This window comes from Oxyura jamaicensis, chromosome 3 (assembly GCF_011077185.1).
Source record: "Oxyura jamaicensis isolate SHBP4307 breed ruddy duck chromosome 3, BPBGC_Ojam_1.0, whole genome shotgun sequence".
In the NCBI taxonomy this organism is placed as follows: domain Eukaryota; kingdom Metazoa; phylum Chordata; class Aves; order Anseriformes; family Anatidae; genus Oxyura; species Oxyura jamaicensis.
The window spans coordinates 60,914,561-60,934,658 of NC_048895.1; the positions used below are offsets into that span (position 1 = coordinate 60,914,561).

At 39.6% G+C, this 20,098-nt stretch overlaps 1 protein-coding gene across 2 annotated transcripts in view; it reads right to left on the reverse strand.

Moving 5' to 3' along the window:
• Nucleotides 1-330: 330 nt before the first annotated feature.
• The window catches only part of AKAP7 (A-kinase anchoring protein 7), an 88,609-nt gene continuing 68,841 nt past the window's right edge, over nt 331-20,098 (reverse strand). Inside the window, exon 8 of one of the 2 annotated variants that reach the window (XM_035321433.1) lies at nt 331-1,636. In XM_035321433.1, the coding sequence (XP_035177324.1) occupies nt 1,437-1,636 (200 nt within the window). In that variant the 3' untranslated portion in view covers nt 331-1,436. Of the gene's footprint in view, nt 1,637-1,877; nt 2,594-20,098 lie in introns of those variants that run through there. The other variant, XM_035321432.1, reaches the window with a different exon arrangement.

Here is a 20,098-nt window from a genome sequence, read left to right on the forward strand (position 1 = left end):
GTTTAGTGGAGGACTTGTTAGCCTTAGGTCAGAGGTTGGACTCGGTGATCTTGGAGGTCTCTTCCAACCTAGATGATTCTGTGATTCAAAGAAGAGAATGTGATTCCTGGTGGCTTTTTAAAATCCATACTGACTTGGGACTAACTTAGCTGCATGAATTTCTTCACATAATTTCAGCATCCAAGCTCTAGCTCAGTGTCTTGGCTTGAGACCCGCAGTCAGCGTTGTGGGGGTGATTCATACAAGCAATGGTTCTGTCAGTATTGTTACTTGCAAAGTACCTCATTTTAATAAAAATCCATTTGGAGATGGGTGAAAACATACAGAGAGTGCAAAGGGAGAAATACTTTATTGTGAGCATGGATTGAGAAATGTATTATGAGACGTTTCAGAATATACTGTTACTTATCAAATGAGAGAAAAAATAAGCCATGAAGCATGAGATAAATGACCAGTGCTTGAGACCAATGAAGAATATGCACACAGCTGTTCTAACAGCACAGAACTGATACCAATCACAACATGTATTAAATAACTTTTATCATCAGAGGAAATTTAAAACAATATTTATTAAAAGATCAAATATTGGACCTATTCCTGCATTGTACATCCAAAGCTTCGCTGAATATTGTGGGTGTATGGAGGGAATAATGACACCCCGCAGAGCAAACTGACACCCCACCCCAGGCAACCAAAGGTAGAGATGGAGGAGACATCAAAAACAGAACACAAAAACACTGTTCTACAAAAATGAAAAGGCAAATGTCATTCCGAGGAATATTATTATTTTCATGAGATCTTAATTGCAGCATCCTGACTCCATTAAAGCCAACAAGAGTTTGACATCAAGATCAGTGGAGTCTGAATTTCATTCTGAAATTTAAAACATTCTTGTGTTAGTGTAAACATCAGCAGGAACAGCATATCAGCATCTATACATGTATTCAAGTGCTGTTTAAAAAAAAATTAAAAATAGACAGTGCTAACCCAAAATGCCAGTATGTATACAAAAGGCAGATAATTAAAAGAGCTTTTTTCAAATACACATTTTAAAGTATTTAAAAGCATTAATATTTTTAATATCCGTATATCACTGCTAGAGGAAGAATCTATGAGAAAAGTCTGGATTTTTCACAATGGTACAGGAAGGGCACAGTGTTTGCTCAGCTTTGATGCCAGTAGTTTTCCACTTTGGAATCATGTTGTCTACCTCCACACTCACGTGTGTTTCAAAGCGGTGCTGAGGAGTAGTTGTATTTGATGATGAACTATACTTCTTCTGTGCAAGTAAGTACTTTAGTATATTCCTCATGAGCCATTTACACTAATGGTATTTTCAGTAAAAAAAAAGATGAACAGGGATAAGAAAATTTCTTGAAGAAATGTTTTTCATCTTCTAATAACCTGGTGAGATCTCACATCACAGCAATTTACAATCATGCATTTGGACATCCAGAGCTGATACAACTTTTCCATTTACTGTTAGAGTCGTGCCTGTCTTCAAACAGTTCTTTGCTAATTTTCATGCGGATCTCTGGACTGGATAACAGCTCCTTTATCTGATTCAGTCTGGATAACAGGGCCTGTGTTTCTCTGTGCAAAGCTTCCTTTACTAAGTCTGCTTCACGGTTCTTTCCTAGAGGAGAAGAACAATATAATGTTTTATAATAACTAATGTCACTTAGAATCATTAATGTACAGAGAAAAAGAGACCATATCATCTGTTTTGGACAATATTAAGTGTTTTTTCCCGTATTGATTTTTTATAAAAAGGTACTCTGTCAAAAAAAAAAATGCAATTTGCATCAACAAATGTTACCAAAAGGAACAGAACAGAACAGTGCCACATTTAAGAGAAACTCCTGCTATATTACATACTGTGTAATAGTATCTGCGAGGAATATCTGTAGTGGTAATTTTTAGCCTGGGATGACTGCTGCTGGCCATGAAACAGAATGTGCTCTCACATCCAGCGAGCAGCCCTGTGGCAGCGCCAAGCAGCACGGAGGGCATTGTTTCCACATACGGCGAGGCCCCTTCCGTGGCCATTCATTACAACCCGAAAGGCAAACACAGAGGGCTCAGTTTCTCTCCAAAAGCATGGAAGGGGCTCTTGGTGAAGAGCCAGTGAAGACTGGAGCTGTCTGATCCACCATTCTTGTCTTTTTCCCACAGTCCATCCCTCTCAGCATTCAACAGATTTTCAGCAACGCAAGCACTTGTTAGGCTCATCGGCAGTGTCCTTCGGTTCAGAACAAACTTTTGATAAGAGACTCACAAAGCAGAGTGCCTGTCACCCAGCACCACTTAGCAAGTTTCAGCAGGGAGCCGGGACATGTTTTTGTGGTTATTCTCGGTGGGATATTTGCTCCTGGGCTTTTGCACAGTGCTCACTTGCTGTTGTCATTGTCGCTCTCATTCTTAGTGCCACTAGCTGCTTCCTCAGTTTTCACAGGGCTTCCATCAGTCTGTCTGGTTTTGTTTTGCGTTTCTTCTAAATATTGCTGTACAGCCTTGAGCACTGCATTCTCCACCAGCCGTTTGCTGAGGCTCACCAGCTCTGCATCATCTGGCTCTGCTGCATGTTTTTCACCTATGTGTCACAACAGACAAGAGAAGGAATTCATTGCCACGGAAAGACAGCAGCCAACTGTAATTGTACCAGAAGCCTCTGGCTGAGCTGGACATCTAGATTTCAGGTTATTAGCTGGATTTAAGACTGCCTCTTCCTGACTGTAAAAATAATTTCCCCCTCCACAAGCTCTAAATCAAGCATTTCATGTTGTACACGGTATATCAGACTAAAAATATTTCACTTCTTATCTTTATTGTAACACTCCTGTAAGCCACTGACTAACATCAGGAGCACTGAGTCAGCTTAGAAGAGTAAGAGGCGTCATTTCTTCTGGTCACCAATAAGCCATGCCATCTGGGCAAAGATGAAGGATATGACACACAATTTACATTTCAGTAAAATTCTTAAGTCTAGCTGGCCCTGTTTTGTGAGTTTGCTTAATAAATCTGAAAGCTTCTACCTTACTTAACCATTGCTTATCATTCAAGAGCTTTTCATGAGGAAAAAAATGGTTAAAATACCCTAAGAGCAGGTTAAAAAACATTATTAATGAAATTTCAGATCAAAGCAGAAGAGTTGGAAAAAACATACTCCCAATTTCCCTTCAGTCTTCTGATTTGAAGTTCGGACACTGAAGGAATGCAAGGGCTGAGTCTATTCATAGGTATCTACTGATAAAAGCAAGAAGCTGGCGTTTCCCTGCTTTGTTAAGAATTCACAGGAGTAAACACATACAACTAAATAACTGAATACATAATGAGGGGTCCCATATAACATTACATACATTTTTAAACTGTACTTTTCCACAAATCATCTTCCTATGGACTTACACAGCCTACTACAGCATCCTCCTTTTATGAACAACGTAACTGAGGAAAAGCGTCTTTCACTGTGGAATTTCCACCGGCCATATAATTTGTGCCTGCCACTTTGCAATTTCTGGCCCTAGGTAAATAACCGTTTCTCTCCCTGAACATTTAAAGGCCGTATCTTTAATGGCCCTTTCTGGAATTAGCGTTCTGTAACCAGCAATCAGATGCTGCTTAGTCACACACATCTGGTGAAAGAGATACCACTGTATGTTCTCAGCACTAAGCTTGGTACTCTTCAATTATCTAAATTTGTTCTTTTTCATATATGTAAATTTATTCAAGTTTGCCAGCACATATAGATTATAGATATAAAAGACTTTTATTAGTCTTCCTAGGGGATTGGAGAACTTGTGAGCAATTTCACTGATAAAACATAGATCATATGGGAACTCAAGAGGGAGAGGGACGCAGAGGCCTTCGTTTTCAGAGGGAGCGCCTCTATTAGCAAGAGCATCCTGCTCTGGAACAGAGGACAGACCAAACTCCTCCAGTTCCGGGCTTCTGCAGAGCTGTTACTGTGGGATAGGAAAAACCAGGGTCTCCAGCTGAAGAGTGATCGGACTAGACCTGAGCGTAGCATTTCATTAGGTTTTGGAAAAAGCTGGGAAAAGATCCTCTAAGCTTTTATGAGTTGACCTGACCCCACAGGCTCCTTCGAATGCAACCCTTGGATTCCAAATCTCAACTGCTTTTGTTAAAGATTCTCAGAACTGAAACAAAATGTTTTGGTTGACACTTTTTTTCTTCCTAGCAAATAAACAGACTAGCACCGTGCTTTCCAGTTAAGAGTTTCAGATTTCTCAGAATTGCCAGTGAATCACTGAAATTATTATTCACGCAGCTCTAATGATCTGTCCAAGCAACTCCAAACAAAATCAATGGGAAATTGGTGCTCAGTGACTCCGACACCTGACCCTACTTAATATGCAGAATATGAGCAATCAGCCACAGAGGCCTTCAGATACCACAAAACAGTTGTGATTGTATTTGTTCAGAATGCTGTTTTACTTTAGTACATTCTGTATTATTCCTACATTGTAAGGATGGACAGTGCTCTTCTTTCACAAGTATTTTCTGCATTCTTACAAGACAGTTGTCATTTCCACATACATAGCAAGTCCGTATATATATAGTATATATATCCACAAACTGCATTTAAAAACTTCATATTAAGTAAATGGTTCACTATTTCCTCCAGCATGAAAAAAATCGGAAATATCTAAAATGAGCCTTCCCAAAAGTACAGTTTATAAATTTAAAAAATAGTTCTGTGGCTTTTATTTATTTCTAATGTTTGAGACTCCTGTGGCTCACCAACAGTCTGTAGTACCTTGTAAGTCCATCCTGCATTCCAGCTGGGAAGACTTACACCGGACCTGACTGACGTGTGACTGCGTGCACATCCTTATATGAAGGGTAACCCTGGATTTATCTTCCCGTCACTTTTGTGGCCTGGAACATGGGAATATATGATTGACTCATCATCTCTTTATATGTTTAGGCTCCCTAAATTACACTTACGTGTGTGTGTGCATGTGTGCAATGCTAAACTTAATTGGCAAGGCAACTAACCATTTTGTATTCATGACCATTAACAAAAAGAAATAGGTGAGGTAAAAATAACAGGTATTGATCATCTATTTTTATGTGAATATTTAATGTATATGTCCTCTTCATGTATCTTTCTCCATGCTGCATCTGTTGCTTGCCTACTTCTTATACGCATAATTACTTTGCAACAGGCTTCTTTGTGTAGATTATCTTATATTACATGACTTATCTAGTATCAGTATAAAGTCATCGATGATAAGGAAGTTTGGGATTTAAAGGGGAGGCTTACAAATTCAATTCAGAATTACTTTGTTTGTAAACTCTGTTCTGAAAAAGGGAACAGATGTATCATGTGCACTGTATTTGCATCTACAGTAGGCCTATTAGTATGGACTATGCCACTACTATATTTCTGTGAATAATGAAAATAAAAAACCCTTCCACTGCCTGCTCATGCATATGGCTCAGAACAAAAATGAAATAAAGCTTCCATTTTGTTTATCCCAGAATTCTCTAATTTTCAAAAGATGAAAATAAATTAATATTCTGTGAATATATTTAAATTCACACATCCTTTTTTATTATTTATTGAAACTAAAGCACACCTGTTGTTCTGAAATGACTTTTTTTATTTTTTTTCTCATAAGAGAATGCACGGAATTATTTGAAAGGGGATTTATGATTCCACAAGGTGCTGTTGTTAGTTATGGACACGAATGGGAGCCCTGCAACCAAATCCACATTTAGACCAAATTCACATTGCAACCAAATTCACTGTTGCATCTCCCTACAGGACTAGGTTTACTCCCCAATTCTACAGTCCCTTACATTTTTACAAGACTGTGATCTGGATTTTGAAATAACGCACTGGAACAAATCACCTTTGGTGGTCCTGGTACAGACTTTCATGGTCTCGATACAGCCTGTTTTAGGTATCCTTGTGGTTTGGAGAGGCAGGACAGTTTATCCTTGTTTATATTACTAGTCTGCTTTTGTGAGACTTACCTTTTGTGACTTTGACTCTTTTGTGAGAGAGTCAACAGTACCTCCATTTTACAAGAAAAGCCAGTTTTACAGCCTTTTACCAGCTACATTCCAAGACAAACTTCTGCAGTCCTTGTCTCATGGCATTAATACACTTGGTGGTTTTGTTTTTGCTTCCAACAACCTTTCATCACAAAAAATGCGGCAAATTATGAAGGAGACTGCTGGTATTTTAAATAGGTGAATAAGACCAGCTGGGAAGTCTGTTTTCTGAAAGCAGAGATTACAGGCAGTGCCCTGGGGACTACTGTGGTAATAGACATGCCTCTATCTCCCATTTGGTTAATCAATTTTCTAATGTTCTCTTTGCAAAATCTAGAAATAAAAAGCCCACAAGAGACTTCAGCCATCTTTCAAAAAACTAAACATTAAGAAATTCCTTCTGAAAGGAAGAAATGGTAGAAAACTTATTTTTTTACTTACACTGTATCTCTTGCTGACACCCAGATAGTACATTATGTATTATTCCTACATTGTAAGAAAGGACAGTGCTCTTCTTTCACAAGTATTTTCTGCATTCTTATAAAACAGTTGTCTTTCCACATATAGAGCAAGTCCATATATATATCGTATATTTATATATACACAAACTGCATTTAAAAAATTAAGTAGATGGTTCACTAATTTCTCAAGCATGAAAAAAAAAATCGGAAATATCTAAAATGAGCCTTCCAAAGGTACAGTTTATAAATTTAAAAAATAGTTCTGTGGCTTTTATTTATTTCTAATATTTGAGACTTCTGTGGCTCACCAGCAGTCTGTAGTACCTTGTAAGTCCGTCCTGCTTTCCACCTGGGGAAGCTGTGTGTAGTATGGTGAGACTGGAAGGAAAGAGACACTACCCTAATTATTGACACACTAAGAAACCTTCAGCAGATGTCTATCAGTTATTTCTGTCCATGATGGGGTTGGAGAAAACAGAGAAAGGCCAATAAAACCATTGCCAGATAGATTTCAGCCATGTGAATCCATGTAGCTTGTGCCTTTACCATGGCTCACTATCTCTATGTTATCAGGAAACAGCTTAAGACTGAAGATATTATTTATACTCATAACATCCAGGCAGATGTAGACTACTGCAAGGCTTCCATGCCCTGATTCACCCCATGGAAACACCTTGTGTGTCTGCAGAATCTGATTCAAAATTAAATTAAATCTCAGTGACGTCAGTCAGAATCTGATGAGGTTCCCGTATCTGCACACAGAACTGCAGTGTCCTAGGCATCAGTCTAAATGCGTTCAACATTTTGTTACCGAGGACTTTCATATAAATTTGAGAGGCCACATATATTAACAAAACTCTAGCATTAGAAGAATACCATCACCTTCATCCTGCCAAGACAGAGTCCACAGTCCGTAATAAACTGAATAACAAGCTACATCCAGTCAGCACACCGTATACTTCCCCCATTGCAGCAGACTGTGAATCATCCAGCACAGTCAAGAACATGTAATGAACGCAAACATGAGCATGTGCCCATATCTAATCAGCACAATAAGCAACAGCAGGAAAATCACAACCCTAAACAATTCCTTCTTAATTAGGAAAGACTTTCACGAAATGTCTCAGGCGGTCACTTAAGAAATTGGCACAAATAAAGCACTGAGAGGAAGGGTGAAATTATAATGATGTTATGACATTACGGTAAGGACATTTGCATTGCTGCATATTCCCATAAATGATGCTAAGCAGCACGTGTAGTTTAGCTTGTCTTGGACATCTGAAAAAACTTTTTTTTGGTTTTAAGTATGTTGTTCTGTACATACAGGACTGCCTAACGGGGGAACGTGAATTATCTCTTTGTGCTGAATTAATGGGTTTCTAGTTTGCTGGATTTTTAATTTTTTAATTTGATTTGACCCATCACGGAACAAAGCCAACAAAAACATGAATTTCTAGTGAAGAGGAAATTCTTGTACCTCTTCAGGGAATATGATGTCCTTGCCAGTTTCAGAGAGGAGAGCAACAATACCTGCAGGCAGCCTTGGATTTGGAGGCTTGGCTCATTTGGAAAATTTTTGCTTTGTTTCAGACAAAACCCTTTGAAGCTCAGTGATCTAAGGTTTATGAATACCTCTACCTACAAATGGAGAAACACAGAACATGCTCTGCTAAACCTACTCGTCCTCCTACGAGCACTGAAGGATGTGATGCCACAGACATGAGCCTTCCAGAACAACAACAAACCTAAATCGTAACTAAAGATAACTAAGTCTCTACCTCTCCTTAATTTCCTATTAAATGAGACCTGCTGACAGCGAAATCTCCTGATTCCTCTAATGCAGTTTAAAATCATATGAATTCATTAATTTTAAGCAAGTCTATGTTACCATTGTTTGCTATTACACTAATGGCTGAAGGAAAGATTGCTTTTAACAGCTCTAAGTTTTACTCGACTTTCTTGCTGACAGGCAGGTCGAGAAAACAGCCCGGGACATGGTCACAAAAGCGGTTTTACACAACCACACGTTGTGCATGCTGACCACAGGAGAACTGAGCCCCCCGGGATGGATTTATTCACCCCTCTTCACCATCCGTAGCCAGGTCCAGTGGCTTTATGCCAGACATGAAAGAAGTCGAGAGAGACCAGGCCTTCCTGTCCTCTCAGGAAGCATGGCTTGTCCAAGGCTCAGTGTGGCACAGGTTAGGTTTTCAGCAGCCCTCAAGAAATGCCACGCACTGTGCAAACAGCATATATTGGTCCCCCATCAACCAAGTTTGTCAGTGACCACAGACAGAGCTGGACAGTCTCAAAGGCAGAAAAATCCCTCAGCCAGGTCACCGGGCTGAGTGGGGTGTAGGCCCAACACATGCAGCAACTAACACGGCATACACAGGTTGTGATTCCTAAAGACTCTGTTTTGGCTGGGACTTCTTAATGCTAGCATGAAGTAGATTTAAATCAAAGAAAAAGCAACCTGTTTTTTCGAATATGACAGATGGATCTTACCAAGTGTCAAGTGAAGGTCAGCAAGCTGTTCCTGCATTGTTCAGCACTGGGCTGCTGCTCCTGAGCTCAGACCAAGACTCCGTACAAACTCAAGCTATCAAACAGTCTCTCACATAGTATGTGTCTTTCCTCAGAAAAACGAATTTTGAATATATTTTGTAAATTATGGAGAGAAAAGTCAAATTTTAATCAACAAGCATTAACATTTCATTATTTCAATTACAGCAACATGAGTTGTGGAACAGCTGCATACTATTTGAACTGTAGAAGGAAGGTGAAATCTTGTCCAAAAAACATTTTGTAGATATAATTGCTATTAAAGAGAATGTGCAATAGTGTCCATAAAATATTTTAATTAATTGCAATTTTTATGGAAAATGCAATTTGCAAGATAGTTTTATCATCTCTTTAATCATAATTAATTAGGATCTAAATCTAACAGAAGGCTAAAGGCAGTTCTTTTGGTAGGAGCATCTCACACAAGCTTGAACTGGCAAAGTAACTACAACCCAACTATAATGTAACTACCACTACAACTACAAATTTCAGGTTGGAGATTAGGAAGAATTTCTTCTCAGAAAGAGCAGTCAGGCATGGGAATGGGTTGCCCAGGGAGGTGGTGGAGTCACCGTCCCTTGGGGTGTTTAAGGTTGGACATGGTGCTTAGGGACATGGGTTAGTGGGTGACATTGGTGGTAGGGGGATGGTTGGACCAGATGATCTTGGAGGTTTTTTTCCAGCTTTAATGATTCTATGATTCTATGAACCCGAAGCTGTCTAAACAGATGAGTCTCACCCCTTTCCCAGGATCTTGCATGAAGGAGCTGAACCCACTTCATCAGCTTCTTGGGCAAACCATGAAGTTATGCATTTTTGAATGTAAGACTAGTATTGTTGATGACTTTTGTTTCATGGATCAAGCCTCCAGAATCTGACCAAATTTGTTACTATCTTTGGGTAAACTAACATAATACCCTTAAGTCAATTTGAATCTCATTGCAAAAAACATCATTAAGTACTCATCACAGCATTTCGTATCTCAATCCCCTTTATTTATATTTTGCCTTAAGTAAAGTATATGGCATGATTCTTTCTTACTTCCCTTTGGATGCCACATATGTGTGTGTACGTGTTCTCTGCTCTACCACGTACGTATAGGTTTATGAAAGGCTTGTAAATACAAAATTCATTTTTGACACATTTTTGAAAGATTAGTCAATAAAAGTTTAGCCCTGTATTTGCATGCTACAGTTCTGAAATCAAAACTACTCACAAACATTTCCTCAGCTTTAATTTCTCTCAAACTCCAAATATACTAACTTGCAAGAACACAATTGTGATGTCAAATAAAAAAAAATCTGGTATTTTAAGCAATGATTTCAGATAAATGTTTGGTCATAACAAATTATTCTGTCATGGGGTTTTTGGTCATCTTAGCCATATGGTATCAGAGTGGCTGTTAGTTAAAGAGTTGTTAATAATAATGAAGGTGCAACCACAGTTAATCTAATTCACAGGAATCTAAAAATTATTGCTAGAGCACAGAGTAAAGAGAGACCACTTAAATCTATGGATGAAAAAAAAATGCTTTACAATTTACTGTGTCATAAACCTAAATTTAATGTAATCAGTCCTTTACATAAAATAACCATATTAGGGGACACACACACACAAAAAATAGAATAAGGATACTAGAAGACAACACTTCTTTTTCTTTCCTATTTTATGCATGAATAACACATATATCTGAAGTTGATCAAGAATCACTTAAACAAACATAACATTATTCCGCAGTCTGTTTCACTGTTAGAAATCAAGAATCACTGAGTCCTGATTATTTGTTTAAACCAGTGGGCCTTATTACTGTTCACATCTTTCCTATGTGAAAAATCAAATAGCTGTAAAATCACTTTCTTCATAAACAACATAAAACTTGTTAAGATTATAGCCAATATTTCTCTACCTAACAGCACTACCTCTTTCACAAGATTCCCTACAGCTCCAAAAATGCACTCTGTCAAGAGAATAACTCTCTCTTTCCCCCATATTCCTACTTCCTCAAACTCAGTGAATCAAAGCCTATTGTACTAGCACTTCAGTGAAATCAAGTCGGGAAAATACATCTACAATGCCAAAAACTGGACTAACCATCACAACTTTTACCAGCTTACACTGTACAACTGATTGCTGATTACCATTGCCTTAGAACTGATTGTTTTGTTCTCTTTCTGCTCCTTCTTCCATTCTCAGATTTTATTTTTTTCTATTGACATAGTATTTTATTCTTTCATCCTTATCAACCTAATAATTGTAACTGTCCCATTCTTCTGGTCTTTTACTTCCATTAGGTTAAACAACTCTCACTTGGAGTTTCATCCTTGCCTCTTCTTCCCCTCTTATTTTAAAGTAATATTTTTCCTCAGTCTTCTCTCAACTCAAGGTAAAGGAATAAAGGTTTGATATTCAAGCTAAAAAAGTTTTTGCATATCTCTTCACTACATTCAGAACTAGTCTTGAAAACAAATGTAGCATTTTTCTTCACCTAAATACCAATGCATTTGATTCCATAGTTCCCTTTGCCTTTATATTTCCACACAGAAAAAGCTCCCCCACTCTACTTCTGGCTAGAAGTGCCAAGAAAAGTTCAGTAGAATTTGGAGAAGGAAGGAGTTGGGCAACAGTTCCCTGTAAGAGCGGATCATATTTTTCATGGCTTCGAGATTTCCTGAGATGGGTAAACACACATTTCAGTCATGGCACTGAATGTGCCATGGCACAATGGCACAATGCAATGTGGTGCTAACTCCAAGAATGCAAGCATATCTATACCTCAGGGGGTTATGCGAAGTGACCACATCGCAGTAACCAGAGCTCTTGAGAATTAGCCCATTGCCTGGGTACAGCACCACTTGGAGCCAGCTATTCTGCCCCTGCTGTAGGACCTCACACTTGGATGAGTCTTACCACATAACGGGTTTTTATCCGGAGTCTAATCCTGTAATCTCTTCTTATTTTACACCTTGTATAGAGATTATGGCTAAAAAAAGGATCAAGGGAATTAAATTCATCTTTCAAAGCAAAATGCTGAGCTTCATTTGGAACACATTTAGTATTACTGCTATTCACTCGCACTGAAGTGAGCATGACATGCACTGTCCTGGTGGCCTGGGCTGTGTTTTATCAGGCCCTTCGTCCTTACCACACCCGGCCCTCATCCCACATCTTCCAGCCCCACTATGAGAGAGAACACACACAGTGGGGTCAACACAAAGCAACATTTACTTCACTAAATTAGAGGATCGAGTGGTTTGAAATATGCACACACTGTATCTAATTTCACATTAACAAAAAGAAGATAATCCCAGACTTCAGGAAGGTGTTTGATCATGGGAACTCACCTCAGCCTCAGATTATGTTTAGAGGAACTACAAGAATAAACTTTCATGTTGTGCTAAAAAAAAACTTTTGCACACTGATGTGTCTGTGAAAAGTAAAAGAGGAGCAGAGAGGAGAGGAAGAAAGAAACCTTTTTGATTGCATTAGTCTGTGCTGAGTGGTAATGGATTTTTAAGATAGCAAAAAATATTATGCGTTTGCTGATTCTCTTCAGCCACAGTAAGTGCTGTAAAAAAACATGCCTGATATTTAATATGGCTTTGTTCAATCCTTGTGCTTTGTACTAAAGTGGAAAATTGAATAAAATGCCATTAAAAAAATTATTGCTATTATGTGAAACAGAATGAGTAACACAGTAATAGACCATGGCAAAATACATTTCTCTTCTTAGCAAGAGGATACAAGATCTCTAGCGAGAGTAAATGAATTACCCGTGCCTCAGTGTTTTAACTCGCAGGAAACTGAGCAAGTGGCCAGGTGAATTTCACCTGAGACTGGCAGATATTCAGAGAGGTTCTATCCTCTGCAGGAAAGATAAAGCCAATGGTGGATTTGGAGACTTTGTGGATTGGGATCCAGAAAAGATACATAATAAGTGCAATTTTTCTCTTTATCAATGTAAAATGGCCATTCCTAAGGTTCACGAGGGCTCCAAGCAGGGGCATGAGCCTGACAAAGTTCAGCTGTGTGTGCTAACAGCAGAATTACAAGCCTAAAAGCACCAACTGTTGCAAAAGTTTGGCAGCCCCAGAAGCATGCTAGTATGTTACACTTCTAGATTCTTAAGGCCCAGGGACTTAGCCTATATTCAAATGTTTCCTTTGGTGGAAGGTAACTAAATTTTAAATAATAATTATGGCATCCAGCCAATTTTCCTTTTGTTAATGCAGGATAATTTCCTTTTGCTTTATTTGTCTGTCTTCATCTGCAAATCTCAGTCCCAATACTGCAAGATGTAGAGACTGCTCTGCAGTCCAGCATCTGTCACTGTCAGGCAGCTTTTCCCGAAATACATACAAAATGTTCTCTCTTGTTCTTATTTTGCATGATGTAATAGAAGTAATCCCATGATATCTTAACAGTTGCTTAATCATGTTAACCAGTTCCTCCTCCTGCCTTCTGGCTTTGTAGCTATTTTCTAAACTTCTACTCAAACACCACATCAGCTGTAGCTCCATGGATCCTCAGCCATTTTCTGGAAGAGCACCCTGGGCTCCTACAATGCTTTTGGAGCATTTTCTTCAGCTGAAGAAGCAACCCTTCCTCCAAACTTCTTACACATTACCAGCCCTAACTCCGATGGCCCAGCTGAACACAGCCTTCGTGGTGCAACACTGGCCATACCTTCCGCCGCTCCTGTTGTGCCTCTTGCACTTCCAGGACAAAAGTTACACTGATTTTCCAGGACAGACTTAATTAGCACCACATGCACATCGTTTATGCTAAAACGTAGGTCTGGTGATGCGCTATCTTGCTGGGAGGGGAAGGAGAAGAGAGAGTGTTTGGTGGATTTTTCCTTCCCAAAGGTGAACCTTTCTTATGGATGAAACCTGTTTTCTCCCTGTTTTCAAAGGGTACAGCCTCCTGATCATTCCAGGTCAGTATGGAAATGTCAAGTGTGACAGTCCAATTATTTGTCCAGATTTCAGTTCCTAGAGGTCTTTAATAAAACAAAAATACCATATATAAGTAAGAAGAAAAAAAGTAATCTTTAAGAGAGGCTGTGCTTTTTTTTTTTAATTGTAATACTTTAGTTTCCAGAAGAAAGGTTAAAGCACGCCTGCCTGCTTCCAGGAATACCACTCTCCACTGGAAAACAAAGCACACAATTAGCTAGCATTAAGCATCACAATCAAGACAGTACGAGAGCGAAAAAAAGCACATTTAAAACATCAGGTTAGAAAGGAGGAGACAATTACTACAAATTGGGCATATAACCCTTTCCCCCTCCCGAGCGAGGCTATTCTATTCCCATAACACACGTTTTTCTCCATATGTTATGATTTCTGTGCTGTGACTGTCTCCGCTCTGAGCCCACAGGGACCAGGTGCCGGTACGACCTGCCACAGAGCAATGCAACAGGTCGCAGTAAACGGGCACCCAGATTGGGGTGGCTGTTTGTGTCGGGACCAGAGCGGTGTTTGACACTCAGCGTGTCACACTGCTCCTCTGGCTGTAACACGGGTTTGCTCGCACATCACTTCAGAGCCAAGAACGAGCACTCAGCTTAGGTGGTTCCCTTTTGTCATTTGGCAAACTGTCTGTCGTAAAGTAACGTGAAAGTAATTTCTGAAGCCCAGAGCTTCATTCAGACACAGGGGGCTATGTCGATACAGGTAAGCTACACAGAGCCAGAGTCTGCTCTCTGGCAATGAGGCCTGTTAGCAGAAGACAGCTCAGGTCCACACCACCCACTTGTGCTCACCTCTGCAGCAGCACAGCTGCCTCCCAGCTGCCTGGGGGACTGGATTCGGGTCGATGCTAGCTCCTGAACAGTGTCCAGGAACTATTTCAGAAAGCAATTTTCTCCAGGGAAGAACTATACCGGGGTCCACAGTAACAATTTACGAGCACAGGCAACCAAGAATATTAAACAAGAACAGTTTCACAACACAGTGCAGCGGCAGCTGGAGTAACACAAGTGACAGGGGACAGGATTTGGCTTGAGACTCCAATAAAGCTGTGGGAACAACACAGCCAATTTCCTCTTCCACCACAATGAAATCCTCCTGCGGTACTTCTGATTTACTCTTTAGAAGTAAGGAAGATTGGAGGTAAAATTTGTAACCCTTGAGACTTTCTGACACTCTACTTTTCAGGGTAGGTCTTACAGGATCTAAGGAAAAAAATGCTGCTCCTTCTATTGTTTGGCGAGTAGCAAGTCGCACGAGCTCTTTTTTTCAATTTGCATAGTGAGTTTAGGGGCATCGTGCCAGAGCATACATAAAGCTCAGTAAACAGAGAAAGGAGTGTATGAGAATAAATATGAATATGAGAAACAGTACTGAGCTGGGGGACCTCCCTCAGAGAGAGTAAGGATAATATTTGGATGTTGTTCTCATACGTTCACAGGGAATATAAGACATCTTTTAATAGTATCTGTGAGAGCAACAGCCTCTAATTTACACTTCGGGAAATCAATAAAAGCATTAAGTTGTAGCCTTTGGTTTATTCAATAGTACATTAGTGTGAAGTGAGCATGGTTCTTCTGAGAAGCTAGTCTCACCTTATCTTCCTTTTACTGCAGCAATGGTCTAACTGAGATTATCTTTAAACCAACTTAACTGCTTAAAAAACAGAATATCTCATATCTAAGTGTGTACGTGGTAAATACAGAATACATCTTATCACAAGTAATCAATGTGGATTGACTAGCATACGCACAGAAGTATGAGAAATCCGATACAGTGCCTCTCTGCATAAATGACATATCTGCATATAGGACAATTAGGGAAGTTACTCCCTCCAGTTCATCTAAAATATACTTGTATTTATTTGCTTTGCTATCCGTTTCAAACCCAAGATGATACGGGATGGCAGTAAACATGCTGCTTAAGGGAACTGGTGTAAATGCAGTACATTAAAGTGATGTTATTCTCCTTACAGGTTCACTCTCCACTCCCTTGAAGAAATCACATTGGACATCTCTTGCAACAGCCGTGCGAGCAGAAGACCAGGCTTCTTCAAAGGGAGCCTGATTTTTTCTGCCCAGGGCTGAACGAACAGTATTTTACCTGTCCTCCTTTTCTTGCTATGTACTTATGAAGTAGATTCCAGATGAAGCTGGCCATTTGTTGGCTTGCCATATGAACCAGGCTCCCTGGTATTATTTATAGCAAGTCACTTTTACATGGGCTTGCTGATATTCCCATCCATCTCGCTGCAGTCCTTGACTCCAGGACTGCCAGCAGACTGTCACAGCCATGACAGTTGGCAGGCCAGGTCCTTGGTTGGTATAAATCAGCACTATTCTTGCTTACAGCTGCTAAGGATTTCACTTGACATTTCACTACCGCTTTATTCACGCCCCAGATAATCTGTCTCACTTTCATGGTTTTGCTTGCATGTTTAGCAAATATCCTTAAACACTTAACTTGCTTCTAATTAAATACTCCAGCTGAAGTATCCTTTCAGAGAGCTTCCAAGCACTGCAGTACCTAAGCTGTATGTTATCAAAATTGTTATTTTAAAATGAATATAACCATTATTAACTAACTGGGAATTTTAATGTAGACTGCAAGATTATCTGAGATTTTATCGCTAGTAGAAAGCAATCATTTTTATTATACAGAGCAAATTTGTGGGCCAAAGCAATGTGAATTCTTACTTATCTTACACTGCAAATTGACCAATAATAGTTAATCAGTTATTTCCCATTTACAAAATAGAAAAGGCCCATTACAGTATAAATAAAAAGAGATATCTCTATTCAGGTTTTTGTCCTAACTTCACGCTGGAGATTTACAACACATAAAATAATTGCAGTCAAAAGATTTTGCCCCTTGAGAGATGGTATTCACCATTCTTTGGTCTGTGCTGGTTTGGTCCTTTGAAGCAAGCAGCAGCATAATTTGGAATATTAAATGCAATTATCAGCTAAAATCTGCCACTGCAGCTGTTGGCCAACAGAAATGCCCAGGGCCATTTGAATTCGATTGCAGCAGAACTCCTTCATACTGCAAGTCAACATAAAGCTTCCTTTTCCCAAGACTACACAGAGTAGTTTGGATATAGTCTTGGACCTTCCCTCCTGCTGCCCAACAGGGCAAGGAAGTGACCTATTATGGATGGTATTTAAGCTGCTATCTATATAACCAAATAAATTTAAGGCTCACTTCTGCATCTACGGAAGTTTTGTGCTGCACCAAAGATTTCCAAAATGATTTAATGGAAGGAGCACCAGTGTGCTCAGTAAAGAGATCAAGAATATAATACTTTTCTTTTGGAATCTGCTCTTTCATTTCTGCAGTTCTTTGAAAGAAATACCTACTGGAAACAACAAATAAAACACCTGGTTAATGTCACTCTTAGAAATACCTCCACATAAGCAAGTTTCCAGTGCGTTACCTCTCCACACGGGCTGCCTGACCTTGTAGTGAAGTGTGCTATAAGTTCCTTGGTCATAAATTTTGAAATAGTGATCAAATGCAAGAAAACAAGTGACGGAAATACTTTGTGGCATAAACCTGCAGTAAAATAAATATTAAGGAAGGCCTTTCTCCTTGACAGAGGATTTGTTTTTCTGTTCTTCATAGTGTCATACCTACAATGGGAGCAATACTGAATGATAGGGAACATGGCCTCTTACTGTGTTTTGTTTCTGCCCAGAAAGAGTTGTACAGCCATAGTATAACAAACAGTACATTTTTTTCAACCCACTCAATCACTGTTAGACTGACGAGTGTGCTGACGAGTTCCTGCAGTGGTGACCTTTGTATTGGCTGACTGAGATCGTAGGCTCAATTCCCATAATCTGCAAAGAAGCCTTCAGCTGTAAACAAAACAATTTTAATCTTGTCTCTCATCTTTACTCAATGAAAAAACCTGTAACTGAGTTATCCACTGCAGCACTAACATGACAGAACAGTGAAGAATTTGCTCTTGTATAATTAGATTATTTTACCTAAAAATCCATCAACAGTTCACAGAATGCCCTTCACTGCAGAAATGAGGTATAAACTTGCATCAGCCATCTCATTTTCTTCCATGGCTCTTAGCAGTCCCAGATGGGCATTAACTATCATTTCTTTCTCAATAAACTTATTTCTCAGAGAATTACAGTTTGGCAGATCAGAAGAGGATAGGGAAGCATACAGACACGAAGATAACCTTTCTGTGCAATGTAAGCTTGATAAACCTTACAGCACTTTGTAAGTTAGCCACACAATGAAGAGTACTCCATTTCATCTTGCTGGGCAACGGCCATGAGGCAATACAGCTAGGTGGGATGGCAAGAGGGAGATACATAGTCTATACACCTCTCACAGAGATTTGTCCCTCCAGCTATTCTTGTTGCAGTTCCCAAAAAGCATTAGGACTACCATCAGGTGGGTTGTTCTCTCCGTCCAATTCCCATTTCACGTCTACTCAGTTTAATGTCTGATCCACAAGCATCACCGGATCAATCTGCACAGAAGCATAGCTTAATATTTTAGACAGTAAAATCCCTTTAATTGTGCCAAGGGAGTACAGTTTTATTTAAACCTTATCTCAATATAAATATTATTAAGAGTCTGTTGAGAAAGACAGCATAACCAAACTGTTCTGGTCAATGCTCCCAACATCGTCTGCTGGCAGCATTACCGTGTCTGTATGCGTACACAAGGGATCGAGGCTGCTCAGCACTTTGCAAGACTGAGCCCATATATTTCTGAAGCAATATACAAATACTTTTTACTTGATCCAGTCCTACACTGGAAAAAGTTATGGTGCCTAGCTGCTTCTTACCACCATCTGTCCTATGGGTTTTGTAGAATTCCTTAATACACTTCAATCAAAATTAGCTGCGCTAGTTTTGATTAATGAAGGAGAAGTGTTGAACCTCACTGAGGTGATTCTGCCTTAAAGGAGAGCTCACATAACCTGCTCTGCTGAGGATTGGTATACACAGCACATGTCACCAGGGTATGGTCTATGTGACCAGTGACAGTAGCAACAATGACCATGTGGCATCAGTAAACTTAGGCCAGTACTTCTGAATCCAGAAGAGGATGGGGTTTTATGGCCTTAGAGACATTTTTGTCTTGCTTACCTAACAATTGCCAGACTAACAACTTTGTCAATATCAACATTAAACTGTGTTGTTAATTAGCACCGTGCATGACCACGTATTTCTCACTGGGGTTCTCTATTAAAGAAGGAAGGTTCTTCCTTCCCACCAGCCCACCTCAAAGCACTGGCAGGGTTATCACAAGTGTGGCCAGTTTTCAACTTCATAGTCTCATCAGAGAGGTGGGCATGCCAAATATCACACAATTCCCATATACGGGGCCAAGTCATAATAAAGGAGAGAGCAAAGACATAGTTCTCTTACACCCCTCTCTGCAGATTTTTGGAACCTATCACAGTTGTGGAGGTACTCACAGTTAATTAACTGTAGCATGCAAATAGCCAAATGCTTGGTCTCAATATGGAAATCAAACACAGGATTTCAACACCATACGAGGAATCTATGCAAACATAGCTGCAAAATACTGTGCATCAGCCGAAAGCCAAAAATGTCCTCATTTTTTCCACCTACTCGAGGTGTTGGTTTGGCAATTATACTTATCATAAAATGGACATTAACCAATTTATTTACCCTTAGATGCTTAAGCTAATGGTCAGTGCTGGTACAACACCAGACAGGAACAAATTGCCCACAAGTAAAGCCAGGAGGGAAATTTTAAAAGGGCCTAAACCAGCAGCAGTGACATTTTCTGCAGCAGGCTCCCTGTGGAGTCAGTGGAAGAAAGAAAACAACCAATATATTGCAGTAACAGTGTGCTGCACTCAGGGACCTCTGCACTTCTCACCTTGCTACAGGGTCACAAATCACTGGAGACTGGTTCTCTGCCAACATACTTCTTAAAAATGGGATCCTTAAGTTTATAAAGGTCCCAACTCCACCAACATCTCATTTTAGCACTCACATCTCCATCTCAAAGCTTTTCATCAGGCTCTTCTGAACTTTCTTCTTGGTGTGACCTGTCCATCAATGTACATCATGA